Genomic DNA, 25,085 nt, shown 5'->3' on the forward strand with positions numbered 1-25,085 from the left:
TGATGTTGTGCAGTTTGGTTTGCAAGCGAGCCGTGGTGCGCTGTGTGATGGTGTAACAGTTCTGTTATTTGGTAGTGTACAAAGCCCGCAACTAATGCTTCATTATCTTATTGTTCCAGGACGTTTCATTACCTACTACAACGGACCAATTGCTGGAAACCAATTGCCTAAACAAAGAAAACATTGAACAGACGGTACCTTACGTTCCCAGTGATAGCGTAAACATGGAGGCTAGCATGTACGGTGGATCAGTAGCCGAGCAACCGCTCTCGCCGGAATCGCCCGTGTCTCCGGTAGAGAATTTCCCGGCACAACAGCAACAATATAGCCACGAAAAGGATCTTTTCGGTTCTGATATGGACGATACAATGAGTCCGACTGCCGATGGTGAAGAGTTGAAAGAGAAGCATCTGTACGAAACTGAAGAAAAGAGTATGAATTTGCAACAGCAGGAAGGCAGTGGAGATCACAGTTGGCAGTTGAATCCCGATGCGAAGGAATTCGTACCGGTAACAGGATCCGCTGCTGGTGAGATAAATGCCAAGCTGCACGAAAACATCAAGCTGCGTGATGACGCAATCGTTGCACAAAGTCCCCGCAAGGGTGCGGTGGCTTCGATGGAAGATCTGGACGTGCCGGCCGAAACGGTGTTCCAAACGGAAATGGACAAGAGACCGCACGAGTTCGAGGAATACGGGGAAGACAATGGGGCTATCGGTGCCGATGACAGTGCCGGAGAGCATCGTTTGCGATCACCGATGGCGATACATCCGTTCGATCTGACCGAATTCAGTGAGCAAACGGTTGTGGAGCAAACACAAGCATCTAACATTGCTGACATAACCAATGGTGAATACGCTTCGCAATACAGTGCTGACGATGTTCTGCATGCCGTTACACACACAAACGGCGGAGAATATGCAACGGATGAGTCGGAATTGCTGAACAAGGTACAGGAACTCCCGACCGACGAAGAGGCAATGTTTGAAGCTGGTATTGATACAAATGGCAGCGCGAAGGAAGAACTGTACGTGGAGCAGAAAGATACGATGGAGGTTTCGGGTAACGTCGGGGAGGTGGATGATATGATGTATCATGAATATAACAATCCAATTCCCGCGGATGAAGTGCCGAAAAGTATGGTCTCGGATATATCGGAAAGTCCCGAATTTAAGATGCTGCAATCTTCAATTGAGCATTTAAAATCGACGAAGACCGCCGATAGCTATTTCCAAGATCACGAAGAACAGGAATCATCGAATTTGCGCAAAGAAACTGTCGCCCTTGAAGCATCTATTTATGAGGCGGAGCTGGCTGCACCAGCGATTCAGCAGCTGGCCAGCGACGAACAAGTGTTGCAAGCATCGCAAGGTTACGCCGATCTATTGGGCATGTCCGAGCCGGTAGAACCACCTCAACCAACAACGATCACCACAGAGGAGAAGCGTGTTGAAATCGAAGTAGCGAAGGTACCGGATGTTGAAAAAGCGTCTGGTGATGTGGCAGCTACCGTAGCAGCAGCAGCCGCAGCCACAGTGGCAGTGGCGGCAGCAGCAACAGTTGCCACGGCGACCAGCAAGTCCACTAAGCCAAAAGCCTCGTCGGCAACGACTGCAGCGAAGAAACCAGCTTCTAGTGTAACCACAAAACCATCCTCGGCAGCATCCAAAGACAGTGCTACCAAGACCGCATCACGTGTTGGCAGCAGCAGTACAACTGGAGCAGCACGCAAACCGCCCGTAGGTACCACTGAAGCTAAGAAAGCACCCACATCTACCGCAGCAAAGACGGCATCGACAGCAATGAATGGTGTAAAGGAACGACCGGCAAGTGCTACTTCGAGCAAACCATTATTGGCAGCGAAGAAACCGATTGCCGATGCGGCAAAGACGGCCTCATCGAAGACAACATCTGCGACCTCGTCAGTAGCGGCTGCCCGAACGAAGGTGACTTCCGCTACATCATCAAGCACGACGAAAACGGCCAGTGCAAGTTCGGCTACCAGGTAAGTGAAGCTCAGGGATCAGATTAACAGGATATATGCATGGTTTCAACATAATTATTCCGTCTCATAGAACTGCCGCTTCTAAAACGGTTACATCTTCGAGCACCACCACAAGTGCCGCTGCCGGAAAAACGAGCACCGCTCGTCTGTCCTCTACCACAGCGACACGCACAGTCACTTCGCGTCCCTCGAGCGCCGTATCGAGTGCCTCAGTTCCTTCGAAAACTACTACCACAACGACTGTAAAGCGAACCGTCGCAGCAAAGGTATGCGCCTATTCCCATAAATATTTGTCATGCATTCGGAATGTCATTCAAATTCGGGTTTCACTTTTACCATTTTCAGAGTTCACTAACGAACGGAACAACAACGACTGATGGAACGTCCACTAAATCCACCAAGACAACCACTACTACCACAGGCAGTACAGTTCCGAGGACGGGAACCACAACCACCAGAACAACCGGCACTGGTTTGGCCACCAAATCGAGCAGCACGACGGTGGCCGCGAAGAAACCGCTGGACGTTAAAACTGCCACAGCGACTAAGACATCATCCGCGTTGTCGGCGACGGGTAAAACGACTACAATGCGCACCTCGCTGGCTCCCACCAAAGCCACTGCGACCTCACCGTCGGTTCGGAAGCAAAACGGTGTACCGTTGAAGAAATCCACCACCGCCGCTTCGCCAGCGTCCGGTGCGAAGAAACCGGCACCGATTTCGAAGCCAAAAGCGCAAACCTCGTCTGAACAGCAGGCGGGAACTACCACAACAACCACAACGACGGCGGCAGCATCTCCATCGATCACCGCTGAGACGAACGGTACCGGCAATGATGTAGCTGATGCGGTACTAAACTCCTCTCCGCTGGAACAACAGCCCGCTGACCAATTGCTCGTGTCCATACCGCAAGCAATGTGATGTCACTAAACGGAGAAGGAGCAAAAAGGAACTCTCTGCGATATGAGGGGAGTATAGTTATCCGATGATCGGTTAAAAAACCATTAACGCATATTCCTATTGTTTAACCGTGTTTAAGTTAGTGTGATGGCACGATTTAGAGCAAAACATTTCAGGAAGTAACAATCTCTGGCAATTTAAGATTATTATCACCAAAAATGGGGACATAAGAAAAAGGAAACAATCATTCACTACTCTTAAAGTACCCACATAAATGTCACGCGTAAATATCGTGCATACGAAAAAAAACACTGCTAAAACGTCCCCAAGGAGAAGACGAGTGGTCTGTGGGGTTTGGACACAAGCTTCAATAATTCCTGTTGTCACAAAACCGTAGTTGTGCACCTGAATTTTTCATTTCATATTAATCATTTCGAAACATTCGCATTACGCGCACATCAACTATTCATCCTTGAACACATGCCCTATTGACCAATGCAGAAAGATAGGATTGTTTTGCAAAGTGTGAAGATGGCGCGTGTAGAACGTTCAATTTCAGTGATATATTCACGAATGTTCGACGAAACGAAACAAAAAGTGAAATCGCCACAATACGAACAATGCGCAAACCATCCCAAGAGATGTATGGATTGAACGAAGATTCGAAACGAAAGGGGAGTTCCCGTTCGATATAATTATTTAGCCTACTACGATTACTGAACTTAGCGAATAGGGTGTGTATCTTTTGTTTTATGCCAAGCATGATGATTAGTAGGGTTATATATTACGTTTCAATCCTTGTACGATGCCCGTCACGGGAACGCTTTTTCTTCTGTCTATATGACACGCGTGTGCAGAGTGTGTGAGAGAGAGAGAATGTTAAGCCAGCATGCCGTGCGTACATTAATCTCTAGCAATACCACGCGTCACACAGTAGGAAATGAAAATGCGTGAAAAAAAAACAGTATGTGTAGTAAACGCGATATGAAGAGAAGATTCGTCGATGCAATCCTGCAAGAGGGAGGATACGATCATTGGAAAAAAAAAACATTTAATCGCTTTTCTCCTTTTTCAACGCTTGCTGTATTCATGTGGTGTCGTCGTAGTAGGCGTTAACTATCACATGTAACCTGTTGCACATTTTGTTTTATTTATCCCATTTTTACGTTTCGTGTGCAGCATGTGTGCTTTTTCTCATTGTTTTTGTTTTAAATTTTTGTTACATGGCAACACTTCGTGTGTTTCAACCGTTATTCTACATTACGCGCGCTTCTCTCTCTCTCTCTCTCGTTCTCACTCTAGCCTATCTTTTGCCTTTTGATTATCGCTTTAAACCGAATATGGTAACGTTTATTAATAATTGATAGGAAAAAAGTAATGCAAAACTGTTTGAATAATGTTGATGGATAGTAGTACAGCCGAGGGGTGGATGTGAATGAGGCACAAAAATCGGAAAGGCAGAACGCGCCTAGCATAACGTAACGCACGCTAGCCGTGAAATAATCGAATATTTTAACCCAGCAAATCCCATAGCGTTTAGTAGTTGTTAAATTGAATAGCCCCCACTTAACCGTTTACTGTGTCTGGTAGCTCAGTCCCATTATGTGGCATCGCGAATAGTAGGAATATACTACAATATACACCAAGCCAAGACGAAAGGATAATTTCGCGTATTTTGTCCCCGATAAATTATTCTGTAACCGTTCGGAACATAGTGTGTTCTATTTTGGAGCTTGCAAGGCACGAAATGGGGGAAAGAATTTTGAAATTGAGCTTAAGGGACACAGATAACAGTGCATGTGGAATTGGAATGCCCCGACTGCAGTAGAAACAGGTGAAGAAAGAACGCAACCTACTCTAGCGCATATAAATGGAACTACTACTATTACTACTACTACTTGCAATGGTGAAACAGTAACCTATAAGAATATATCCTTAAAGAAAAACGCGTAAACACCGTTCGGGACAGATGAGATAATCAAAAGAATGAACATTTACATCATTTACTCTATTATACACGCAATGTGTGGCAGACGAAGAAACACTCATACACACGTAAAAGCATATAGCAAACGGTCATAAAGCCTAGGAACAATATGGAAAACGAATTGTGAGATGGATGTGCTGCCGTAATACTATTTCAAACAAACAACAACAGAAACGAATAAAATTATGAAGAAAAATTGGTGGTGGAAGTCCAACCACACACCCCCAACCACAACAACACACGGGGTGAGAGATCATCGAAACCGATTCGTGGTCCGATGTATCCTTCCGTTTGTGTGTTGCGATAAAATACACCAACACACACACACACAAACACACTATTTCATAATATTTTATATATTTATAACACAATTTGTATCTGTTTAACCGATTGCGCAATTAAAAAGGCAAAATAAAAACGATAGAAAAACATACAACCGTCTTTTCTAATGTTGGGTCATGAATCTGAACGATTCTTTGCACTGAATGAATGAATCTAAACGTCTATTCCGACGATTCATTAATCTCTGTTCCGAAACATAATTTTGGCTTGTTTTTTTATGATTTTCGCGTCTAAAATAAGAATTTTTATACAGATGAAGCTATTATTGAAACTCCCCACTGACGAATACGGAATTGCATACAAACGAACCAATTTCCGATTCCTGGTAACAGGAGAACATCCGAACCAAGAGGTAACATTAATTCCCCCCAGATCTTCTAATTTATTGGATATCACAATCGCATACTATCAAACTCCCGTGAGAACGACCGCTAGCGCAAGTGAGATAGATGAAATGGAACGCATGCTTCATTCATTTCGCGCTCACAAACTTTCCGCTGACAAAAATAAAATTCCATGCAAGCGATCCGTTTTCAATTTTGCGCTACTAAGAGAGCATCCAAACCAGGAGGTAACATTCATTCCCCCCCAGTGTGCGCACAGCTGTTCCGCTCTCGTGTGTCATCATTGAGCGTGATAGCAAAGCTTCTCATACATTGGCTCTCGCGATCGCATACCATCAAACCCTCGTGAAAACGATCGCTAGCGCGAGTAAGATAGATGAAATGGAACGTATCCTTCGCCTCGCGCTCACAAACTTTCCGCTGCCAAAAATGAAATTCCATGCAAGCGATCCGTTTTCAATTTTGCGCTACTAAGAGAGCATCCAAACCAGGAGGTAACATTCATTCCCCCCCAGCGAGCGCACAGCTGTTCCGCTCTCGCGTGTTCTTCTCATACATTGGCTCTCGCGATCGCATGCTATCAAACTCCCGTGAGACCGATCGCTAGCGCGAGTGAGTTAGATCAGGGGTCGGCAAGAAAAAATTAACAGATGTTTTCACGGTTTCCAGCCGGGCGGTGTTGCAGCGAGAAGTAGCTATAAAAAGTTCGAAATACCAATACCGGCAATGTTCAGTGGGTAGAGGGAAACGGTACTCTGTAGTTTTTGTTTATTTACAAATGTAGTATTAGTAAATGGAATGAATAATATTGAAATAAATTTGTAATGAATTTATTAAACATTTTCATCTGTTATTGTTTTGTACTACATTTTTCCAAATTATGCATGATTTTACTATAATTTTATTAATATTAATATTAATTTTTAAGGCTTATTTTTAATGACTGGCCCGTTTTGAGGAAAGTGTGCCGACCCCTGAGTTAGATGAAATGGAACGTATCCTTCATCTCTCATTCCTGTCATCATGAGATCGTCATCCGCATAGAACCAATAAAAAACCCACGGTAATGCTTTTGTTCATTCTAGGTTTTTATTCACAATCACTGTTTAGTAGTGTAAGCCAGCTAATCTATCAGTAATGCTGAATAAACTATCATGAAACGACGATCAACTATATCTACAACGCTCTTTTTTGTGAGTTGTTTGTTTTGTTTGCTTTGTTTTGGGGAGGGTTTCCTTTTTGTTTTGATTTTTGAACGGGGGAGCGTGAGAGAGTTTGTGTTGTCACGGTTTGCTTAAGCATTTCCTTCCACCCCAGTGTCCAGCACCCGCTTCTCTTTGCCTACCGCCTACCCCCCAAAATTGCACTAAATAGATTTTGTTGCTTATGACACGATGGGATGGGTGTAAATGGGGTGGAGAAAGGGAGGAATGGCAGGTGTAACCCACACCCTTCCCATTCCCCTTCCACGCCACCGTGGGTTAGGAAAAAGATAGGGGAGGAAACGTTCCGCCCCTTTCTTCGCCTCTTCTCAACTACACTCCCCTCCCAACCCACCACCTATCAGCGTGTGTGTGTGTGTGTGTAGCTGATTTTTAATTGTTTAGTTTTAGTTTGTGTTGTTTCTGCTAAAGAGCTGCTGTATCACGGCAAACATAACTGCACCTTCTGCTGCTGCTGCTGCTGTTTGCGGATTTGTCTACTAAGAAAGAAATGTTGTTTCTGCTTATTTTTCATCTTTTTTTGTTTCTTGTTGTCACTGCAATTACACACTACCGGACTTAAATAGGAAAAATTCGAATTAGACGAGACACATAAATGAAGAACGCAACAACTAAACCCCGCTAAACCTTCGCCGATCCGGCCATTTTCTTTTGCACGCTTTTGCTTATTGTTTTCCCCTACCCTTTATCTGCATCGTTCCTTTGCATGGCCTACTATTACTGTAACACTACTAAACCGTTACCCAGTTTGCTTACCAATGCGACTGTTGTAGAGTTCTGTTACCGTTCTGAAAGGTTTTGCTCCCTCGTCGTTGAGCGGGCAGGGCTGTTCGCCACCCCTTACCCTTAATGCTTTTTGTGCATTGAAAACACATTACACATTTTGATTTGATCCAATATTGGCGCTGCCTGCGTGCAATATGCGTGTTACAGCGCGCATTGCTCTTTTGTTTGTGAATGGTTTTTTTTTCTCTCATGCTTCTCGCTTCTATCTTTAGCTTATTTTAGCGTTTTTTTTTTGTTGTGTCTTACTGTTTCGTTTGTGAACAAGTTGTTTTGATTTGCTTTATAATTCGTTTTTCACCTACAAGTTGTTTCGCTGCTCCACTTTACAACGCTTCGCCCCATGCTGTGATGCCTACCCGTGTACCCTACTTCCCCGCCCGGTCGTGTCTTACCCATTCCCTGCCCTGTTTCTAGTCGGTTTACTCCCACCCTAGCCCCGTCGGTGCAAATTGCCACATACTGACAGCAGGTTCCTGCTGGTTTCCGTGCTATTGGCACCGCAATTTACATTCCTACCCACGTGTATATATAATATATATATTATTGTGTCACTGTGTTTGTGTAATTTTGTTTAATTGTTGTATTTGTTTAGTGTTTGTAAATCTCTACTTAATTACGATTTTCTCTTTCCTGCGCCTAAGGCCCCTTCTAATTCCCCATGTTAATTGTTCCTACCCCTTCAACACTTCCGCCAAGCACCACATCTTCCCTTCTCTCCTTTACCCTCAACCCATCCCGCTCCACTCCCTCAACACGCAAGGTAAATAATGGTTTTGTTTTTCTCTCGTTCTCTTCCCCTCTGGTATTGTTCTAACGTTCCCGTTCTTCCCATTTTGTTTGCCTGTTTTATCCTTACGGTGTGCGCCATTGCGCTGTGCTTTAGTACATTCTTTGTGCAATTTTACCGGTTCCGCCCGCACGTCTTCTGCTTCGCAAACAAGCGCGCACAAACAGAAAACCTAACCAAAAAAACAAGCTTGCCCAACATCAAGGCGGCGCAAGCGTCCTCCCCTTGTCCGTACCATCTCGCTGAGCAACAAGAGCTTTGCTCGCAGAAGGTTATGTTGTGCATAGTGTGCGGTCCTGAGTATACTACCGATGAGTGCAGGAAACGAAAGTTTTGTCTATTGTTTTTCGCGCTCGTTTCCCATTCTCGTTGCTGCGCTGTTGTTGTGTGTTGTATGGTGCATTTGTAATTGTAGCTCCATTTTGTGGTTTGCTACCATCTGTTTGTTTTCCCTGTTTTTCGCTACTTCAACAACAACAATAACACTGGCTGGTGCTTTTGCTCTTTCCGCATCGTCCGCTAAATGCTGTCCTGCGGGGCGCGGGGCCACTACTACCACTATATATTCGCCGAAGAGAACTAAAGAAGAGTGTGTGTTGGCGCTACGCTTATCTACTGTTTTTTTTTTGTTTGTTTGTGTGTGTTCCACCCCTCGCAAGTATAATTTATTTATGCGCGTGTTTTGTTGTGTATAGTCTTATACGCCTATATGTATATGTATATATATATATGTATGTATATACTTTGTCAGGATTTCATTCTACAAGCCGTTACCCTAACCCGCGAAGAAGAAAAACTAAGATCGACAACAAAACCACTACGAAGTATTGCACCATAAACGTAACGCAACGCGTCCTTACCGTCATTGTAGTATGTGTGTGATAGACGTCGGTGCACTACACCGACGCGCGTGTCTAGGTCTGTTACGTCCGTTTGCTTGTCCACTAACTTATGCGCTAAAAGAGTAGATGCCATTATTTCATTGCTTGATTTGATCATTGTGTGTTTTGTTTTTGGGTGTGTGTGTTGTGTTTGCCTTCGTCGATCGTTCGCGATCGTCCGTCATGATTCACGTGATGATCACCGCCATCATCATTGCGATCATGAGGGGTTACGCCGTGGCGTAGATTTACGTAGACGCAGTGCAAACCCCGGTCTCCCAGCGGTCTGTACGCGGTCGACGCGAAACCGGGGTGTGACATCCCGCTGCAAACGGCCAGCTTTACGGACTGCAGCCCTCAAAAAGGGCCCTAAACTCGCCGCTCTTCGGCCGGGGTAAGCTCATCTTCAAGCTTTGGTTGAGCTCGTTCAAGCTGGATTGCGATGTGCCCTTCTTCATGCTACCGTTACCGTCACTGAGAAGAAGAACGAATAATGGTTGCGATTAGTCTGCCGTGCACAAAGTAAGCATTTACAACCTGCCGGAAGGCCTACCTTAAATTATCTACATTATCAGCTTCAGCAGCTAAAGCATTCACTACAGCACTAATTTGATTGGTTTCCGTATTGCCCGATTCCGATTCCTCCTTCTGTGCCATTATGTTGGGATTTTTGCCAATCTTGTTTAACCTGCCAAAACGAACGATAGGTGTGGTTAAGATCATACAGAATAGGGACACTAGCATCAAGGACACTTACCGTTCGGCGGCCACCGTTTCCATCGTTTTGCGCATCAGTGGGTATTGGTCCAGTACCGCATTGAAGTGATCAACGCTGAGTGAAAATAAATTGCAGTAGGTTTCGGCACGAACGCTGGCGACTCTTCTGGCGTTCGTTAGCAGACAGATTTCTCCGAAGTATGATCCATCCGACAGTGATGTAGCGACCTGGGGGCAGTGGGAATGCACAATTTTAGCGACAAAACCAGAAGCAGAATATCACAAACACTCAACCTACCTCTCCATTAGCCATGACGATATCTACAATGCCTTCTTGAATAAAATACATTTTTGATCCTATAGTTCCCTCCTTAATTATAATATCACCTGCAAAAGAGTTAATGCATACGCTGTAGTTGTGGGAAAATAGGACACTACACATTCGACAGGCAGCCATGTTGGTTTGCTTACCAGGTTGAAAAACTTCGTATCTAAGTTTAGTCACTACATCTGATACAAAATTAGAATCAGCGTTCGCGAAAAAAGGCACTGAAGCAACTAAGGACCTGGAGACCGGCAGGGGGTAGTTTTGACCATATCATGGCAGTACACATACACACGAGCACAAAACAAAAATTGGGAAAAGAAAACAAGGATGCGTATTAGAGTTTTGCAGCAGATCTCCCTATATTCTGCGCGGTAATTTCGACCGGCGGCCAGGGCTCACTTACCTACAGTTGTAGTTTATCACATCTTCCCGCAGTTTTTCGCTCAGCTCGCCGAGAATGCATTCTTCGTCGAAAAATTTACCTTGGTACCGATGCTCGAAATATTCAGTGATTCTTGTTCGCATATCGCGCGGTAACTTCCGGTACGCCATGTACTCTTCCACTTGTTTTACCTACGCGGCATGTCAGCGTCCATTAAAGCACACAGGCACAGGACGGTTTCAAGGTTGTTAGTAAGTAAGTAAGTAATGTTGACGGTTTACGGTCCCCGTCCTGTACGTACCTTTTCGCGATATTGACGTCTACTAGAGTCCAGACTCTGGATAAGATTGGTAGCATGTCCAAGGAATAAGGCGTAGCAGGTGGCACCAGATATCATCGAAAGCATCGTAAGCCACATATCTGTCAGTGATTGAGGGGGAAATCTGCAGCACAGAGAGATGGTGGTACAGTTAGTAAATGGTAGATTTCTTCCATTTCATGACTTAAAACAGAGATGTCAAACACAAACCGATTATTGTTAGAGTCGTGTTAGTGTATGATCAATTCGCATGTGAATTAACCGATCGGTGATTTTCGAAAAGTCACCATCACAAAAGTACCTACGTAATAAAATTCGGACAATATCAGGGCGATATCAGGGTGAACCTGCTAAAGTACTCTCTACACTTGAATATGCTGACTGTTTCGGATGTTTCTAGAGGTATCTAGACAAACTCTCATAGATACTTTGCTCGAATAAACTGGAGGTCACTCTATGAGATCCTCTTCTATCTTATGTATCGCGTGTGACTCTCCAGAATTTATCGTTGACCGAGCGTTGGGTAAGATAGATAGTCGTTAACACCGATAACAGCATTGATGTTGAGTGCAAGACTCCTGACTAATAACTAGTTATACTAGCTGAAACGAAGGTCGTAGTTGCGACTTATACAACATATTTTTTCCAGTTTCAGTACGCTAAATAATAACTCTGATTTAAGCTGACAAAAATCGCCTATTCTCTTCTCTATTTTCACGATGACTAAGAGTACGACTAATCCTCAAACCGACAATTCCCTTTTATATCTGCGCCTGATGGAATACGTTTACTGATAAATTACATCACTGAGTTCTAATTTATTGCTGCTCTGTAATATTAAACACCATTTTGAAGTTGTAGTCTGTAAAATTGTGTTTATGCCGTTGTCTAACGTGTACCAAAACGATCGACGAAAAGTTCGTTTACACTGACTTTAATTTACATTCTAACTATAAGAAGAGATTAATGACTACCTCCTCACAGACTCTTCTGAGTTTGACATCATTGGTTGAAGGCATTCATCATGTTACGAGCTATTACCTTCCATATCCTATGCAAAGCATGTGCGACATCGCTTTGAACAGTGCCCATGAGTATTGCTCTAACCAGTAAGCTTCCTACAGGAAATGGAAAAGAAAAATACACACACATGAAAGATGTCCATCATGGTAACACTTTAAACTCGGGCCCATCTTACCTGTAGTTCATTGATTGCCACCCAAGAGTTGGATGGAAAACCTTGCAGCATCGGCACGAGAAACTGTAAGCAACCGCTCCAGTGACCGATCAGTAACATCATACAAATTAGGTTAAAAATTCGCATGAACACTGACGCCATGTTGAGAAACTGCAATGAAGCGTGGTGCGATGGAACGAACCGGCACGGGGACAGGGGAGAAGGGGAGTGGGGAAAGAAGAAGAAGAAAAGGGCAACGGTCAAGTTCGGTGTTTGGTGAGACGGATAAGAAAAACGGGCACACTGGTACACGGAAGACTTAGAACACGCGCGGGGAGCGCGTCTAAATTTGATGGACAAAGCTAGTTGATGCAGTTGAACAGTGACGTTGTTGCGTATGCTGGATTTGTACGGTGCGTCTAGTCGATGAGCGTTACGCTTCAACCGAAAGGGGAAACATTGCTTCGTTCTGAAGAGAAGATCCAAATGGTCTCTTCCGAATTGAAGCTGGCCAATAGGTGTAACAGTTTGATGGAACAATGGTTAAATTGAATCGAAAATAAAATAAACACGTAACATCGAAACAAGCGCAAGGCTTGCTTAGTTAACACAAGTAACGCGCGTAACGCTAAAGGTAGTAATTTAAGTAACGCTCATCGGCGAGCAAAGAAAAGGAACTCAAGAAAAGCATAAAACCGAACATTTAGCTAAAAGACTTTCGCAAATGTGTTGCAACAAACACAAAACACTCAGTAAATAGGCAACTGGAACGGAAATGTAAACAATGTAACAAAAAGGATGCTTCATTTGCACATTAAATAAAAAGAATTTATGCGAGCAGGATAGTTGTTGGGACCATCGCCGATGATGATGTCGCTGCTGCTGCTGTGGAGCCACTTCCAAAATGGCTCCTTGCCTTTGGTTCTGTTTCTTGGCACGCATACACAAACGTACACAGCTTCACGCAGCGCGTTGCGTGTGGAGTAGAATGTTCGATGTCAACAACGCCGGTCAATCGCATCAGCTGGATATCGTTCGTACGGGATGCTACTAGAGAAGCAAACGCACGGCTTCTTCATCGCACGGCGTAACGCACAGCCAATCATTTGCACAAACGCGCTAGTAAGTATTTGTAAAGGAGTATAAAACATATAAACCAAACAAACAAACAAACAAACAAACAAACGAAAAGGACCACATGCACAGTAATTGAACGGAATCAACTAAATCACACACACACACCACACGGTTGGTAACAATTCCATACATCCTAGCAGCCTCGGTAACACTCGAGAAGGAATGTCCCCGTTACTGCGAGAGAGCGAGAGAGAGAGAGAGGGACACACGCACACACATCTACCATTCAGTTCGAGCGCCAACAATATTTGGGAAAGCTTTTCCAGGTTACAAAGGATCGCGCTGGATTTTTTTTGTTTGCGGTAAATGATGCACTAAGTCGTAATTATGTACACAGTTAAGAGAATAAAGCAATAACAAAGTAACCGAAGCGGAAGAAGTTTTACACTGTACACCCTGTACCAGGTGTGTCTGTATGAAACCACTGTTTTGGTGTTTGGCCAACAGATGATCTTCGCTGATGTCTGATCTGATACCATACGGTGTTAGGAAGGAGCAATGGAGTAGTGGATCAAAACAAACTAATGAGGGATGAATCGGAATGAATGACGCCCAATTACTATTCGGAGGATTTTGGAGGATCTTCGAGATCTTTTGGAATCTTCGAGAAGCTCTCAATTTTTGAGGATCTTCGATGCTTTGAGGGTTCGTAAATCTCCAAAGAAACACAATTTTGCATAATAGGAACACTGAGTGAAATAAAGATTCCATAGAGCATCATTAATCTTCCGAAGTTCTTGAATCTGTGGAGATTCATCCATCTCTGAGTATTTAGTAATATTTCAGGATTCGAAGTCGTCTCATAATTTGCATGACTCCTCATTGATCAATCATATTGAATTAATTTTCTCAAAAGATTTATTAAGTGCAACCCTCTACTATTCTGTACTACTGCAGAATCCACTCTCCTTTACTCCTCAATTCAAACAGCGCCCTCTATGGTTGGTTTTTAATAGTTTGGTGCTTCCTCTGGTTCTGTGTACAGCCACTTTTTCAGGAAGCTTTTTTAACTTATGGTTTCATAATGACACAACTGATACAGGCATATCATACATTTTGTACACCATCGAAAGCCCAACATGTCGTCTCTGCGTTCTTCTGCTTATGAAGCCCCACCGTACGCAGCCATTTTTTTGGCGCAACAGTCAGGCAACTAGTAAACATAGTGTCACTGCAGATGAGACTGTCGGGCGTAACCGCGCACGAAGAATAACATCAAAAGCGTCGGCTCGAATCTAACGGAACACCCATCGCGAACCTTCCCTGGCGACTCCTGGCAAAAGGAGAGTTATTAACAACCGGAGATTAACAACCTTTAGCTCAATCTTAATCCTTTGTGTTTAGAACCGTAGAAGCGGAACCTTGATAGCATCAAATAATATCCAGTGAAGAGGAAAACCAAACACAAAAAAACGCTTCGACAAACGGGGATGGTAATATAATGTTTTCTTTTCCTTCCAATGAACACCGAACGGATGTGAACACAACCAGCAGCGGATTATGGATGGTGTTGGATGGACTGTACAACAGCACGCACAAAACATAGAGATACAAACACGCACATATACACCTACGGAAATGGTACATTGGCATTGGCAGTTTAGTCCTATCGCCTTCGGTTCGATTGTTTCGATTCTGGAAGATGAACTTTCTTACGTGAAAGTATGTAAAGAGAAAGAGTTAGCCTTTTTTTGTATTCTTGCTGCTTGCTGCTGTGGCTGCTGATGCTGCTGCGAGGCGTTTACACATTTACTGTCTGTTGGTGAGCATTTCCTTTATGCGGAGCGCATAAAGTATAGCTTGGCAACAGACGCTTGGGCGTAAGAATATGCAAGATACGAAAGGTAGCATAATGTATATATATATATAGAAAGAGTTTATTTCTAGGAGAAGGAAGTAAAGGGCGATACGAGTCTTGGAAATGGATGTGAAACACCGGAAATACGGGGTACATATTATGGGATTTTTTTGTTGTTGCGAAAGTAGCTGAAGCAGAAGCTGAGTAGTAGTAGTAGTAGTAGTAGTAGTAGTAGTAGTAGTATCGATTATTACAATATATCGCCCGTAAGTTGATTACGCGATGGATGATGATTAATGAAGCCACTTAAATGTGTTGAATCATGGATGTGGTGGGGTGATGGTGAGTGGGTGGACCACGGGCAGTGGATGGAAGGTTGAGCAGAAGGACATATCGCGCCGGGGTACACGAGAGTTTTAGGTGCTTTGTGCTGGTTTGTTGCTATTGTTTTGCCATTGTTTTACGAAGGTAAGAAGCGCGCACGAGAGAAACGATATCGGGAGAAAAACAGCGATGGAAAGTTTGGTGCTTTTTTTCCACTAGCCGTTACTGCTGTCGATGAAGATGAGCGCGTCTTCTTTGGGGCAGGGTGATGCTGAGGATAGGGAGACTATTAGCAGCAAGGGACGCTATTAACATTTAAATAGGGGCCGCGAAACGATGGGGGTGCGCGAAAGATGGAGGATAGGCGTTGTGGTGATGGGCTATTGTTTCGATTTTTCCGATTAATTAGTTCAAACGACTTTCGCCACAGGGGAAATGGCGCTACTCGGACGCAGGGTGCTTGTTTACAGTTTCTTTTCAGCGAAGTTTGGCGCTAAGGCAAGGTACGATCGCGTTTAGATGGATGGCGTTTTGTTTAAATAACTCCACTCTAAGGACAATATGCGTTGTGGTGAAAATGGGAAAGTCTTCCATTTGTTAACACACAATGTACACGCTTAATCACCCGGTTTGCAAGTTAAATAAGCACATTTCTGCAAACTTCTAAGTTTAAGGGATGAAATTACAACTGCTGCTGGGGTTTCGTGTTCAAGTTGCAAAACTAGAGAAAAATCTTGATTTCTTCCCTTGAGGTTATAGTGAACTCTTTCCACGCTCTAGAGCTTCTGCCAGCTGAAGTCGTGTCTGCAAAAAGCATTCTTAACTTACACTTTTGCAAAGCTGTCAATGTATAAGTTATGAAAGCTTTAAACAGCATTCATTCCAGTTTGCAGAAGATTTAGCATACTGGAAGAACTCCAGGTCGATCTCAACATTTTTCAACTTCAACTTGAAACTAAACTAGCAATGGCACCAACTTTACCACTTGAGTTGGAACATACTACACTTGTTATTGAGTGTAATTAATTACATTGTTATAATTTAAGCTCTATTTTTTAGTATCTTCTTAACACTATTCTGATTTAAAAGATAAAAAAAGAATGGTAGTCAATATGGGTAAATATTAATTGATAGCTTTGTTTTAAACGCTCCTACATGATTGACAGGTTATGTACAACGTCTAGTAAGCGTTACTTCAATAGTCTATTAACAGCATTATAATGCTAAATCCTAGATGAAACTCATCTGAAGCAAACGTTATCATGACATCGTGCTTTGGCGATCGGTCCATGGTATTGGATCGATGCTCGAGGATCAAATCCCAGGTTTTAGTAAAACTAGGGTCAATTAATCGCGTCATGATAGAAATAAGTCTAATAAGTCATTTTATTGATAGACAGGATCTATTAGATCGTTAGGTCAGAACAAGGAGGACTGGAGACAAAAATTCGAAATACATGAGAATATCAACAGAAATGTATTACAAATTACTAGAGAGAATTTAGCACTGTGATTTAATATTTGGTTTGGTAGCGCCCTCTTGCGTAAAATCACGGAACTTCATTAAGCGACAGATCATGACATCCTCTAGATAAGCGATTTCTGACGATTTCTAGTAAGTTACATTTTCAATAGATTCTGTATACATCATAGCTAGAACTGTTTACTAACTAACGCTTTACTAAATTCTGCGGAGATTGAAATAAAAACTATAATAATCTTCCATGAAATCCTAATGCTTACAGCGATGGATGCACGAGTTGTAGTGCAATGACGAGAAGCTTTGGTTTCTGTTTTTATCTAACCCATCACTCTAACTGGAGAGCATGTCGTGTCCAGTAGTATACGATCGACACGATGGAGCACTACGATTGACATTACTTAGGCGATTCGCCTACACGGTGTAGTGTTTATCGGAACAGTTGAAGAAAGTAAGATAACAGCTGAAGAAAAACATTTAAGTAACGTTTCATAAAACTAAAAAAAAGAACATTCCGTTACACTACTGCTAATATAGTAAGAAAACATGCTGTAAATATAGAGTTTCAAATTTAACACATCTACATCTGGCATCGAACACGTAACCACGATGTTATGTAGGAACGTTACGATCGAAAGAGAGAGAGCGAGCGGAAGAGAGACGGTGTGCGAAACGCATACCGATCGCGCATAAGCACGGCATAATCATCATAGAAAAAACTTTTGACTCCAATAACTGGATACTGGAAAAGGTATTGCATGGTGCAACAGCACTTGAAACTTTTTTTTGTCCGGGAACGAAAGTCAAAACTAAATTAGACCAATTTTCGTTAAAACATTTACACATAAACAACACGACCGCACATAAGGACAGTGACGAACTCTTTCAGATTGAGACGTTCCACAGCCGGAGCGCTTGTGGAATTGGTAACAATTATTCACAAAACAAGTGGCCAGTGCTAAGGTGCTTGCAGACAATTCATGTTTTCTTTTCTTTGGGGTTTTTTTTTTGCTCTATTCATTTGCTCTAAATTAGCTATATATATATAAACAAGCCGCAATGCGATGCAAGATGCACAATTGTATATATTTTTTTGCTGTTTTATATTAACACAGTTTTTTTTTGTTTATTATTATTTGACAAAATATTGCGGTAAATGTAAGTTTGCTGAACTAGCCGGAAGAAACGGTAAAATGTAAAACAAAACTGGATCACTAAGCGGTATATAAAAGCGTAATAAGCGAATTGAACAGATTCTGCTGATAAACGTTTATTTACCGAAATGGTTTGCTAAGTAATATGCGTATATATATATAATTTTTTTTTTTTTTGGTTGGTTTAATGTAAATAACAAACGGTAAAAATAATGAAGTAAAAGCGCTTTCTCTTTCTCTTAATTACCTTCAAAATAAGGCTGCTCTTAGAAAAACCTTTAGTCTGTTCTTTTTGAAAGGATCTCCCTCTTCGATTAGAATGCTTTTTTTGTAGGTTTTGAAGTATCTAAAGTTGTATATAAAATAATCGATTAAAAAATGACGGTTTTATTTGATTAATGTACGTAGTACAATGGGATGATGGGAACATTGTGGGGTGAGGGGCGGGGGGGGGGGATGTGAAGGTGATCATTATGGTATGGGTGTGGGCGGGTTCTCGTGTGATGTGGGTTAGTAGCGTACACTTCAATTCAGCGACTATCGGGTGGGACTTATGCGAATGCGATATTCAGGGAGATGATGATCGATAACGGACTAAAGAAAAAAAAATAGTTATCAAACAATTGACACCAAAATAAAACCATAACGGACAAACCGAACCAATACCAAGTAGATCGTTTTAATGAGCAAAATGGTGAATTGGAGAGGGGAAGGATGCACATGGAGATGATTTGTTCGTTACTTCTAAAAATGTATGTTTGAACGTAAAACCAAATGAAATGTGCCGCAAAACGATGGCGGCATGGAAGGGATGAAACAATGGACTAATATACGTATTGTTGAGTGGTGATTGTCGTTGTTTGTTTTAAAAAAAAGCACATTCACGCACACGCACAGAGACCCGTCATCTTGTGCACTGGATGGATGGTATGATGGAGGTTTCGTTATTGAAATGTATTTCCATTTTGCCAAAAAACAATACAACCACACAAAACGAACGTACGAGCTTAGGAACGGATGGTCAACGCAATACACAGACAGACACAGAATGAAAACAAAAAAAACACTAGAAGGCGTTCCTATGAAGCATAAGAGTAACGTGGTCACAATGTACGATGTTGTAGCGAGGGTTTTTGTTTTGTAGTAATGGATTATTTTGTCCTTTTGGTAGCTTTACTTACTTATCCTTCGCATCACGGTATAGTATTCGCTTTATGAACATGAAGGCTAGCCAATCCAATTCGCCTCTCCCAAATACCCAATTTCGTAACAATCAATTTCGACCTTGCCTTCGGCAGTAATTCTGCATCACTTTTCACATACAATTTCGCCAAACTTTGACATTTTCCAATTAATTTATTTATACGCGCGACTATTCAAAAAACACTAATAGGGAAATTTATCGATAAAAGGAAAGTAATTGGCAGAGAGAGAGAGAGTGAGAAACAAAATCCCCCAATCTGCAAATGTGCATACCGAATTTACGAGTGTGTGGGTTGTGTAGTAGATGGGTATATGGGTGTGTGTGTGCATAAACAACTGTGAGCTAAAACAACACTATGAAGCGCATCTTCGCTTACAGCACCATCATTATTAAAGATAGTTCCTCTCACAACACAAAGCAAAACCCAAAAACCCGGAAGTGAAAGGGTGAAGGTACAGTTTGGTGAAATGCTTTTTTTTATCCATCGTTTTATTTAAAAAAACCAAAAAAAAAAACAAACTACGCGCCTTACAACATAAATGATTGATGACGGAAACGAGAACTTGTAATGCTGTGTTTAAAACTTCGCACGAAATCGTTACTTTTGGGTGCATGGGAAACATTATTAATATGTTGGCCTTAATGGATGTCGTTTAATATTTTACGTTCGATTTAGATTTAGCTGTTTTATCCCATTTTGCACTTTGCTTGCTTAATTTGTAACAACACAGCTAACAACACACACACACACAGAGACATACAAATTACACAGTAACATAATTAATCGCTAATTGTTCGACTTTTAACCACTGGACGAGCACTGGTGATTTGATGTAGCGAATCAAAACTGTGGCATGCGATTACAATTACATCGCCAGCGATAATTTTGGGGTTTGGACTGAAGAAAACGACCAAATACCTTATGCTGTTGTGTTAACGCGGGAGTAAAAGCAACAACATCTCATACACAGCTACGTCAATTACGGTGGCCACATGTCGATCTTCTCATCAAACCCGAGTGCCGTGCCGGAGAGTGCTAAACTGCATAACTAACAACCACACAAACACGACACATACAGACACAATGGTATAGTCTAAAGGTTCACGAAACAGAACGCAAAACAACCAAACAAAAAAAACCAGACGACGACGAAAAAAAACAATACAGGGAAACAAACTAACCACAGCCAGTAGAGCGGCATACCATTGCGGCAGAATAATGCTAACGACCAATTACTGTATTTTTTCCCCTTGGGTGGAGAGGGGGGGGGGGGGGGGAGGGAGGAAGGGGAGGTTTGGAACAGAACGGAAAAATCGGTAAAAGTTCTCTGGAACCTGGTCACCTCCTCTGGCCCATACGAGCTCACAGCGCATGGAAACAATCTAGCCGATTCACTCCAATAGCGCGCCGACTTAGGTGCGGACACCAAAACCCACCCTGCTTTTCGTAGGTCAGATTGCGCAGATTCTTTTTTTTTAACGATCCTCCCATCGCGTATCACTTCTGAGCTAAATGATTCGAAGTGATCGCACAATCCATCCCCTTTTTGGAACATATAAAACAATTGAATTTGTTTGTTGCGGATAATTCTATCCTAAGCTGAAGACAATTTTGCACCGCATCGAGGTTTGGGTTCTGTTAAAAATTTTGCAACTTTTATGTGTGTGTGTGTGTGTGTGTGCTAGTGTATGTATGAGTTATTTATTGTGTAAGCGCATTAGCTTGTGCGGTGTGTAAAGTATAGAAAGTGTTTTTTTCCAGCTGAGTGATAATAAATTAATGTTTAAACAAGGAAGCGTACGGAATGAATTAAATCATTTTCAAAATGGTTTAGTGCAACAGCGCTTATCCGTGCCCATCGGAACGTTAAAATAAAAAGAACTCAAAAGGAAACCAATTCCTTGCCTCAGTGTGGCAGTGAAATCACTCCGGGAGGAATATAGTCCGTGTAGTCGTTAACAAAGACTGGGCGCCTCCATTACGCTGTATTTCGATGTAATTACCGCAACAAAAAATTTGCAGGTTTTGAAAATACAACTAACAGTCGTTAAGATTAAAGCAATAAATAAAAAGAAATAAAATATTATATAAAATACAATTATTTTTAAATACAATAATTTTAATGTAAATAATTTAATTTAAACTTGAACTTAATACATCATTCCGAGAATGGTTATTAAATTAACAAATTTAATTGTGTTTACAACTGTCATTTCCAAGCAGCACGGATAAAGCGATGTTCCACTTATCGAAGCTCTATTTAACAAGTTTGTGATTTAATGAACTAATGAATCAAATTATGTAAATTTGACTTTTTTCGAAATTGGAATAAAATATTTGGGAAAAAAAAACTAATAGAAGATCATGTTTGTGTATAAAAAAAAACCGAAAACGTGTGAATTGTTTGAACCATTAGCTTGATGCAGTTGGAAGCAACATAAAACGGCCAGTGTTTAGCTTGTGTAGCTGTTCTGCGGCACTGCGGGCCCGAACACAAACATCGTACCGGTGTTGTTAACATTCAGTTTGAAGCTGCATATAACGGCGCATGGCAGATAACGATAATGTGTGTGTGAAACAATTACATGAAAGGTACATCGCACAACTGTGAATTGCACGTAATTGCGTTGATGAAAACATTGATGTCGCTTGAAGCCAAAGCAGTTTACAAACGAAACAAATTAACACGATTGGAGCCGAAACATTGAGTGACGGAAACGGAAGAAGTAACAATACCAACGGAACACGGTAACGGAAAATCAATCCCCCCAAAAAGAAAAACAACAACATGAAAAACCAAAAACAAAACCACACAAGAGATAATGCCCCCCAACCAACAGGAACGGAAGACGGAAAACTGAAAACGCACAAGAAGAAGTATTTTTTTTGTTTGTTGGGGGGAGTGGTGGGCGAAATACGCGAACGGCATAAGAGAACAATGGTGGAAAAAACATGGCGGCGATACTGTTTGAGCTGAGAGTGTGTATGTGTCAATATCGTTTTAGCACGAGTAGGTACGCAACAAAGGCTGATATAACGTAAGTTAAGTAACGTATGTAAAAAGGAGTAACGCTGAGAGTGGGCGAGTGAACCCGCAAACCCGGTTGGTACTTACATAGACTTCCTCCCACTGGGAGACGTAGCGCACGAGCCGGGAAAGCCGCAGAAGCCTCACCAGCGACAGCAGCTTGGCCAGTCTAAGTATGCGCAAGGCTCGGCCAGCGTGTAGCAGTTGAAACGAATCGGAGAAATCCTGCGAAGAAGGGCAAAAATGACCCCCCAGGTGATGGGGTTTGGTGTATGAGCGACTTGTAGGCATTGGTGGCGATAGAAGGGGAGTTTCGAGGGAAATTAATGAAAACCAAAACCAAAGAAAGTGAAACTGCATCTGCTCACTGGGGAACTGCAGAACATCTCGAGCTAAATACGTGGCTAAATATTGTGTACAAATTAACCCAAAACACAAAACATTCATCCAGCGGAACTCAACCGCGAACCACAAATTATTGGAGCAACTACATCACACGCCTAGAGGTGAGACAACACGCTAGGGGTAGGGGGAGAATAAGGGTAAGAACAAGAATAACAAGAAGAAGAAGCCGCTGCTGGATGGAGGGGGATGGTCGGTTGTACTAAAAAAAATAAAACACACACAACAACAGCACGTCCGCTTTAACAGAGTGTGCGCGAACGGGCCAAGCGCAACTTAGAGCTGGCGACGGAAACGGAATTTGTAATCCACATGCCTTCCTTACCTGACTGTACTTTTGCATCTGGAATAAAGAAACAAAAAAACAAAACAGGAAAAATGTTAATTTGGACAATAAACGCGCGGCAGTAGGAAGGGCATGCATGGAAACGCTTCGACATTTGGGGTATTTGTTTTTTTGTTCTAGGGGATGTACTAAAAGCGCGGCATCAGTACCGAAAACGGAACAGGAAATTTAGTCTAAAACCAAAACAAAAAAGTATCCTTTAAAGAACAAAAAAAACGGGTAAAAGTTCTAAGATTAAACAAAGACATAAAACTACAGACACACTGTCCGGTTTATAACTCGTTATTAGCACTATTTCACCCACACTTAGCACTAAGGGCACGCTAAGGACTACGCTAAACCAATGCCGGATCAAGATCTAGATCGCTTGCCACTTACCTGATTGAATATTAAAAAAATGTAATCGAGCGGTATGGACGATATTAAATCCAGGAAAAACCACGTCTTCAGATAGTGCTTTGCAATAAGCTTCGGGTCGAGTATCACCTGCTCCGCATTATCCTGCTGCATAATACCTGGAAGATTCGATTTTTCGATGTGGGAGATTAATATTAATAACTGCAAGAGTTGCTCAAGGTCCGTTACCTGTTCTAAAATTGACCACTATATCGACAAGGAAGATTGTATCACTCAAGCAATTGAATGCGATCCATCTGGTGCTCAGGTCGTCGTTGAAAAATGATATCGCTACGGGTAAGATGATCAAGTTTGCTACTAGCAAAAGCAACATGCACAAATCCCAGTAAAATCTGTGGAAGACACATGGTGAGATGGTGTGTGTAAGATAGCCACCTAGAGGCGAGGAAACTCATTGCCACCTACCTAAATGAACTGCACGGATGTATGACCCAGTGGCCAGCCGTTTTCTGGCGAATTCGTTCCTTCACTAGCGCCTTTTTGCTGCCAAACAGCTTCATGGCAAGCCGATTGTCGGTCGGTTGGAACCATGCTTGCAGCTGATTCTTTAAGAAATTCGATGACGGTTTCTCTATGGAAGGAGGAATATTGGGAAGCGGTTCCTCCTTCGGTGTACCATAGAGGGACACGTCATCAAAATGTACCTGTGGAAGAACACGGGAAGGAGAAGTTCAATTTGGAGACGTGTTGCTGCAAATGTTCCTTCGCAAATGTTCGTACGTACCTTCGATTTAGCCATGTCGTTCATGTAGTCGGTGATTAGCAGCGCCTCATCATCCAGTGCAGTCACCAGTGAGTCCGTGCAGGTGTTGTCGATCGACACCCGCAGATCGGTATCGTTCTGGTTCGAGAGATTCGAATGGAACCTTATGGAGTCGGAGCTGGCCGCACTGAACAATCTGCTGGTGCCGGCGGATGGCATCGATGGGGGCGGCGTGATCATGGCCGTTGGATTACGTCGCACCGACAACACGCACCATTCCATCGTGTGTTCGACGACAGAAGGCCAAACAGCCAGGAACAGAGAAGGAATATAGAATACGATTTAATGGAACGATTGGGACGGAATTAGGCGCACTAATTGACATGCGAATCGATCACAACAACTGTCAACTGTCACAACACAACGCCTCGACGATCGTGGCGTTTTGTGACGAGGGCCGGAGAGTTCGGACGTGGCTCGTTCGCAGCACGGGGAGCACACAAAATGGACACAATATATGCGAAGCTCCTGCGGTCACTAATTGAACTTGATGGAAATAACAGTACGGACGAATGGGCACATGGCAGTGCTGGCAGACGCACAACTAACTCGGCTGTGGGCAATTCCACCATTGAAGCGCTATTGTCGCGGTGCAGCAATCAGTACCGTGCCGTGCGACAGTTTTCCTACCAGTGTGGCTACCGGCCAATTGGTTGGCACGTCACCGATAAGATCGCCGTTACACCGCCGGGCTGGCCGCATCGGATCTATAACTCACTCACTTTAGGAGCGCTGGCTCACTGGCTAGGGGAGCGATGCCGCCGCAATTAGCGCGTACCCTCGCTGCACTATTTCTTAACATCCAGCTTTTTTTGTCCCCGCACTAAATAGCCTTAGATTTATCGCCGTATCG

The 25,085-nt window shown here is 42.8% G+C and overlaps 2 protein-coding genes across 2 annotated transcripts in view; one reads left to right on the top strand and one right to left on the bottom strand.

Moving 5' to 3' along the window:
- The window catches only part of LOC128299599 (serine-rich adhesin for platelets-like), a 38,973-nt gene extending 33,651 nt beyond the window's left edge, over positions 1-5,322 (top strand). The window contains exons 10-12 of the mRNA XM_053035604.1: positions 120-2,005; positions 2,076-2,271; positions 2,351-5,322. Coding sequence (XP_052891564.1) covers positions 120-2,005; positions 2,076-2,271; positions 2,351-2,926 — 2,658 coding nt within the window. The 3' untranslated portion in view covers positions 2,927-5,322. The remainder of the gene's footprint in view (positions 1-119; positions 2,006-2,075; positions 2,272-2,350) is intronic.
- Positions 5,323-6,658: 1,336 nt separating this feature from the next.
- Positions 6,659-24,263, bottom strand: LOC128298734 (potassium/sodium hyperpolarization-activated cyclic nucleotide-gated channel 2). The gene is made up of 14 exons (XM_053034507.1): positions 24,194-24,263; positions 23,875-24,113; positions 23,638-23,801; positions 23,431-23,567; positions 22,392-22,529; positions 12,200-12,349; positions 12,043-12,119; positions 10,984-11,125; positions 10,704-10,873; positions 10,444-10,538; positions 10,271-10,359; positions 10,013-10,200; positions 9,809-9,943; positions 6,659-9,714 (listed from the first exon to the last, which is right to left on the bottom strand). The coding sequence occupies exons 1-14, from the start codon at positions 24,215-24,217 to the stop codon at positions 9,597-9,599; spliced, it is 1,866 nt and encodes a 621-aa protein (XP_052890467.1). The 5' UTR covers positions 24,218-24,263; the 3' UTR covers positions 6,659-9,596.
- Positions 24,264-25,085: the final 822 nt, after the last annotated feature.

The sequence above is a fragment of the Anopheles moucheti genome, chromosome 2, assembly GCF_943734755.1.
Source record: "Anopheles moucheti chromosome 2, idAnoMoucSN_F20_07, whole genome shotgun sequence".
NCBI classification, from domain to species: domain Eukaryota; kingdom Metazoa; phylum Arthropoda; class Insecta; order Diptera; family Culicidae; genus Anopheles; species Anopheles moucheti.

Excerpts from the sequence above, each read along its gene's own strand:
- LOC128298734 (XM_053034507.1), bottom strand. The coding sequence starts at position 24,217 with ATGAACGACATGGCTAAATCGAAG. Across the intron at positions 10,874-10,983 it reads GACGTCAATATCGCGAAAAG|GTAAAACAAGTGGAAGAGTA; the intron begins GTACGTACAGGA and ends CATGCCGCGTAG. Across the intron at positions 9,715-9,808 it reads GATAATGTAGATAATTTAAG|CATGAAGAAGGGCACATCGC; the intron begins GTAGGCCTTCCG and ends CGGTAACGGTAG.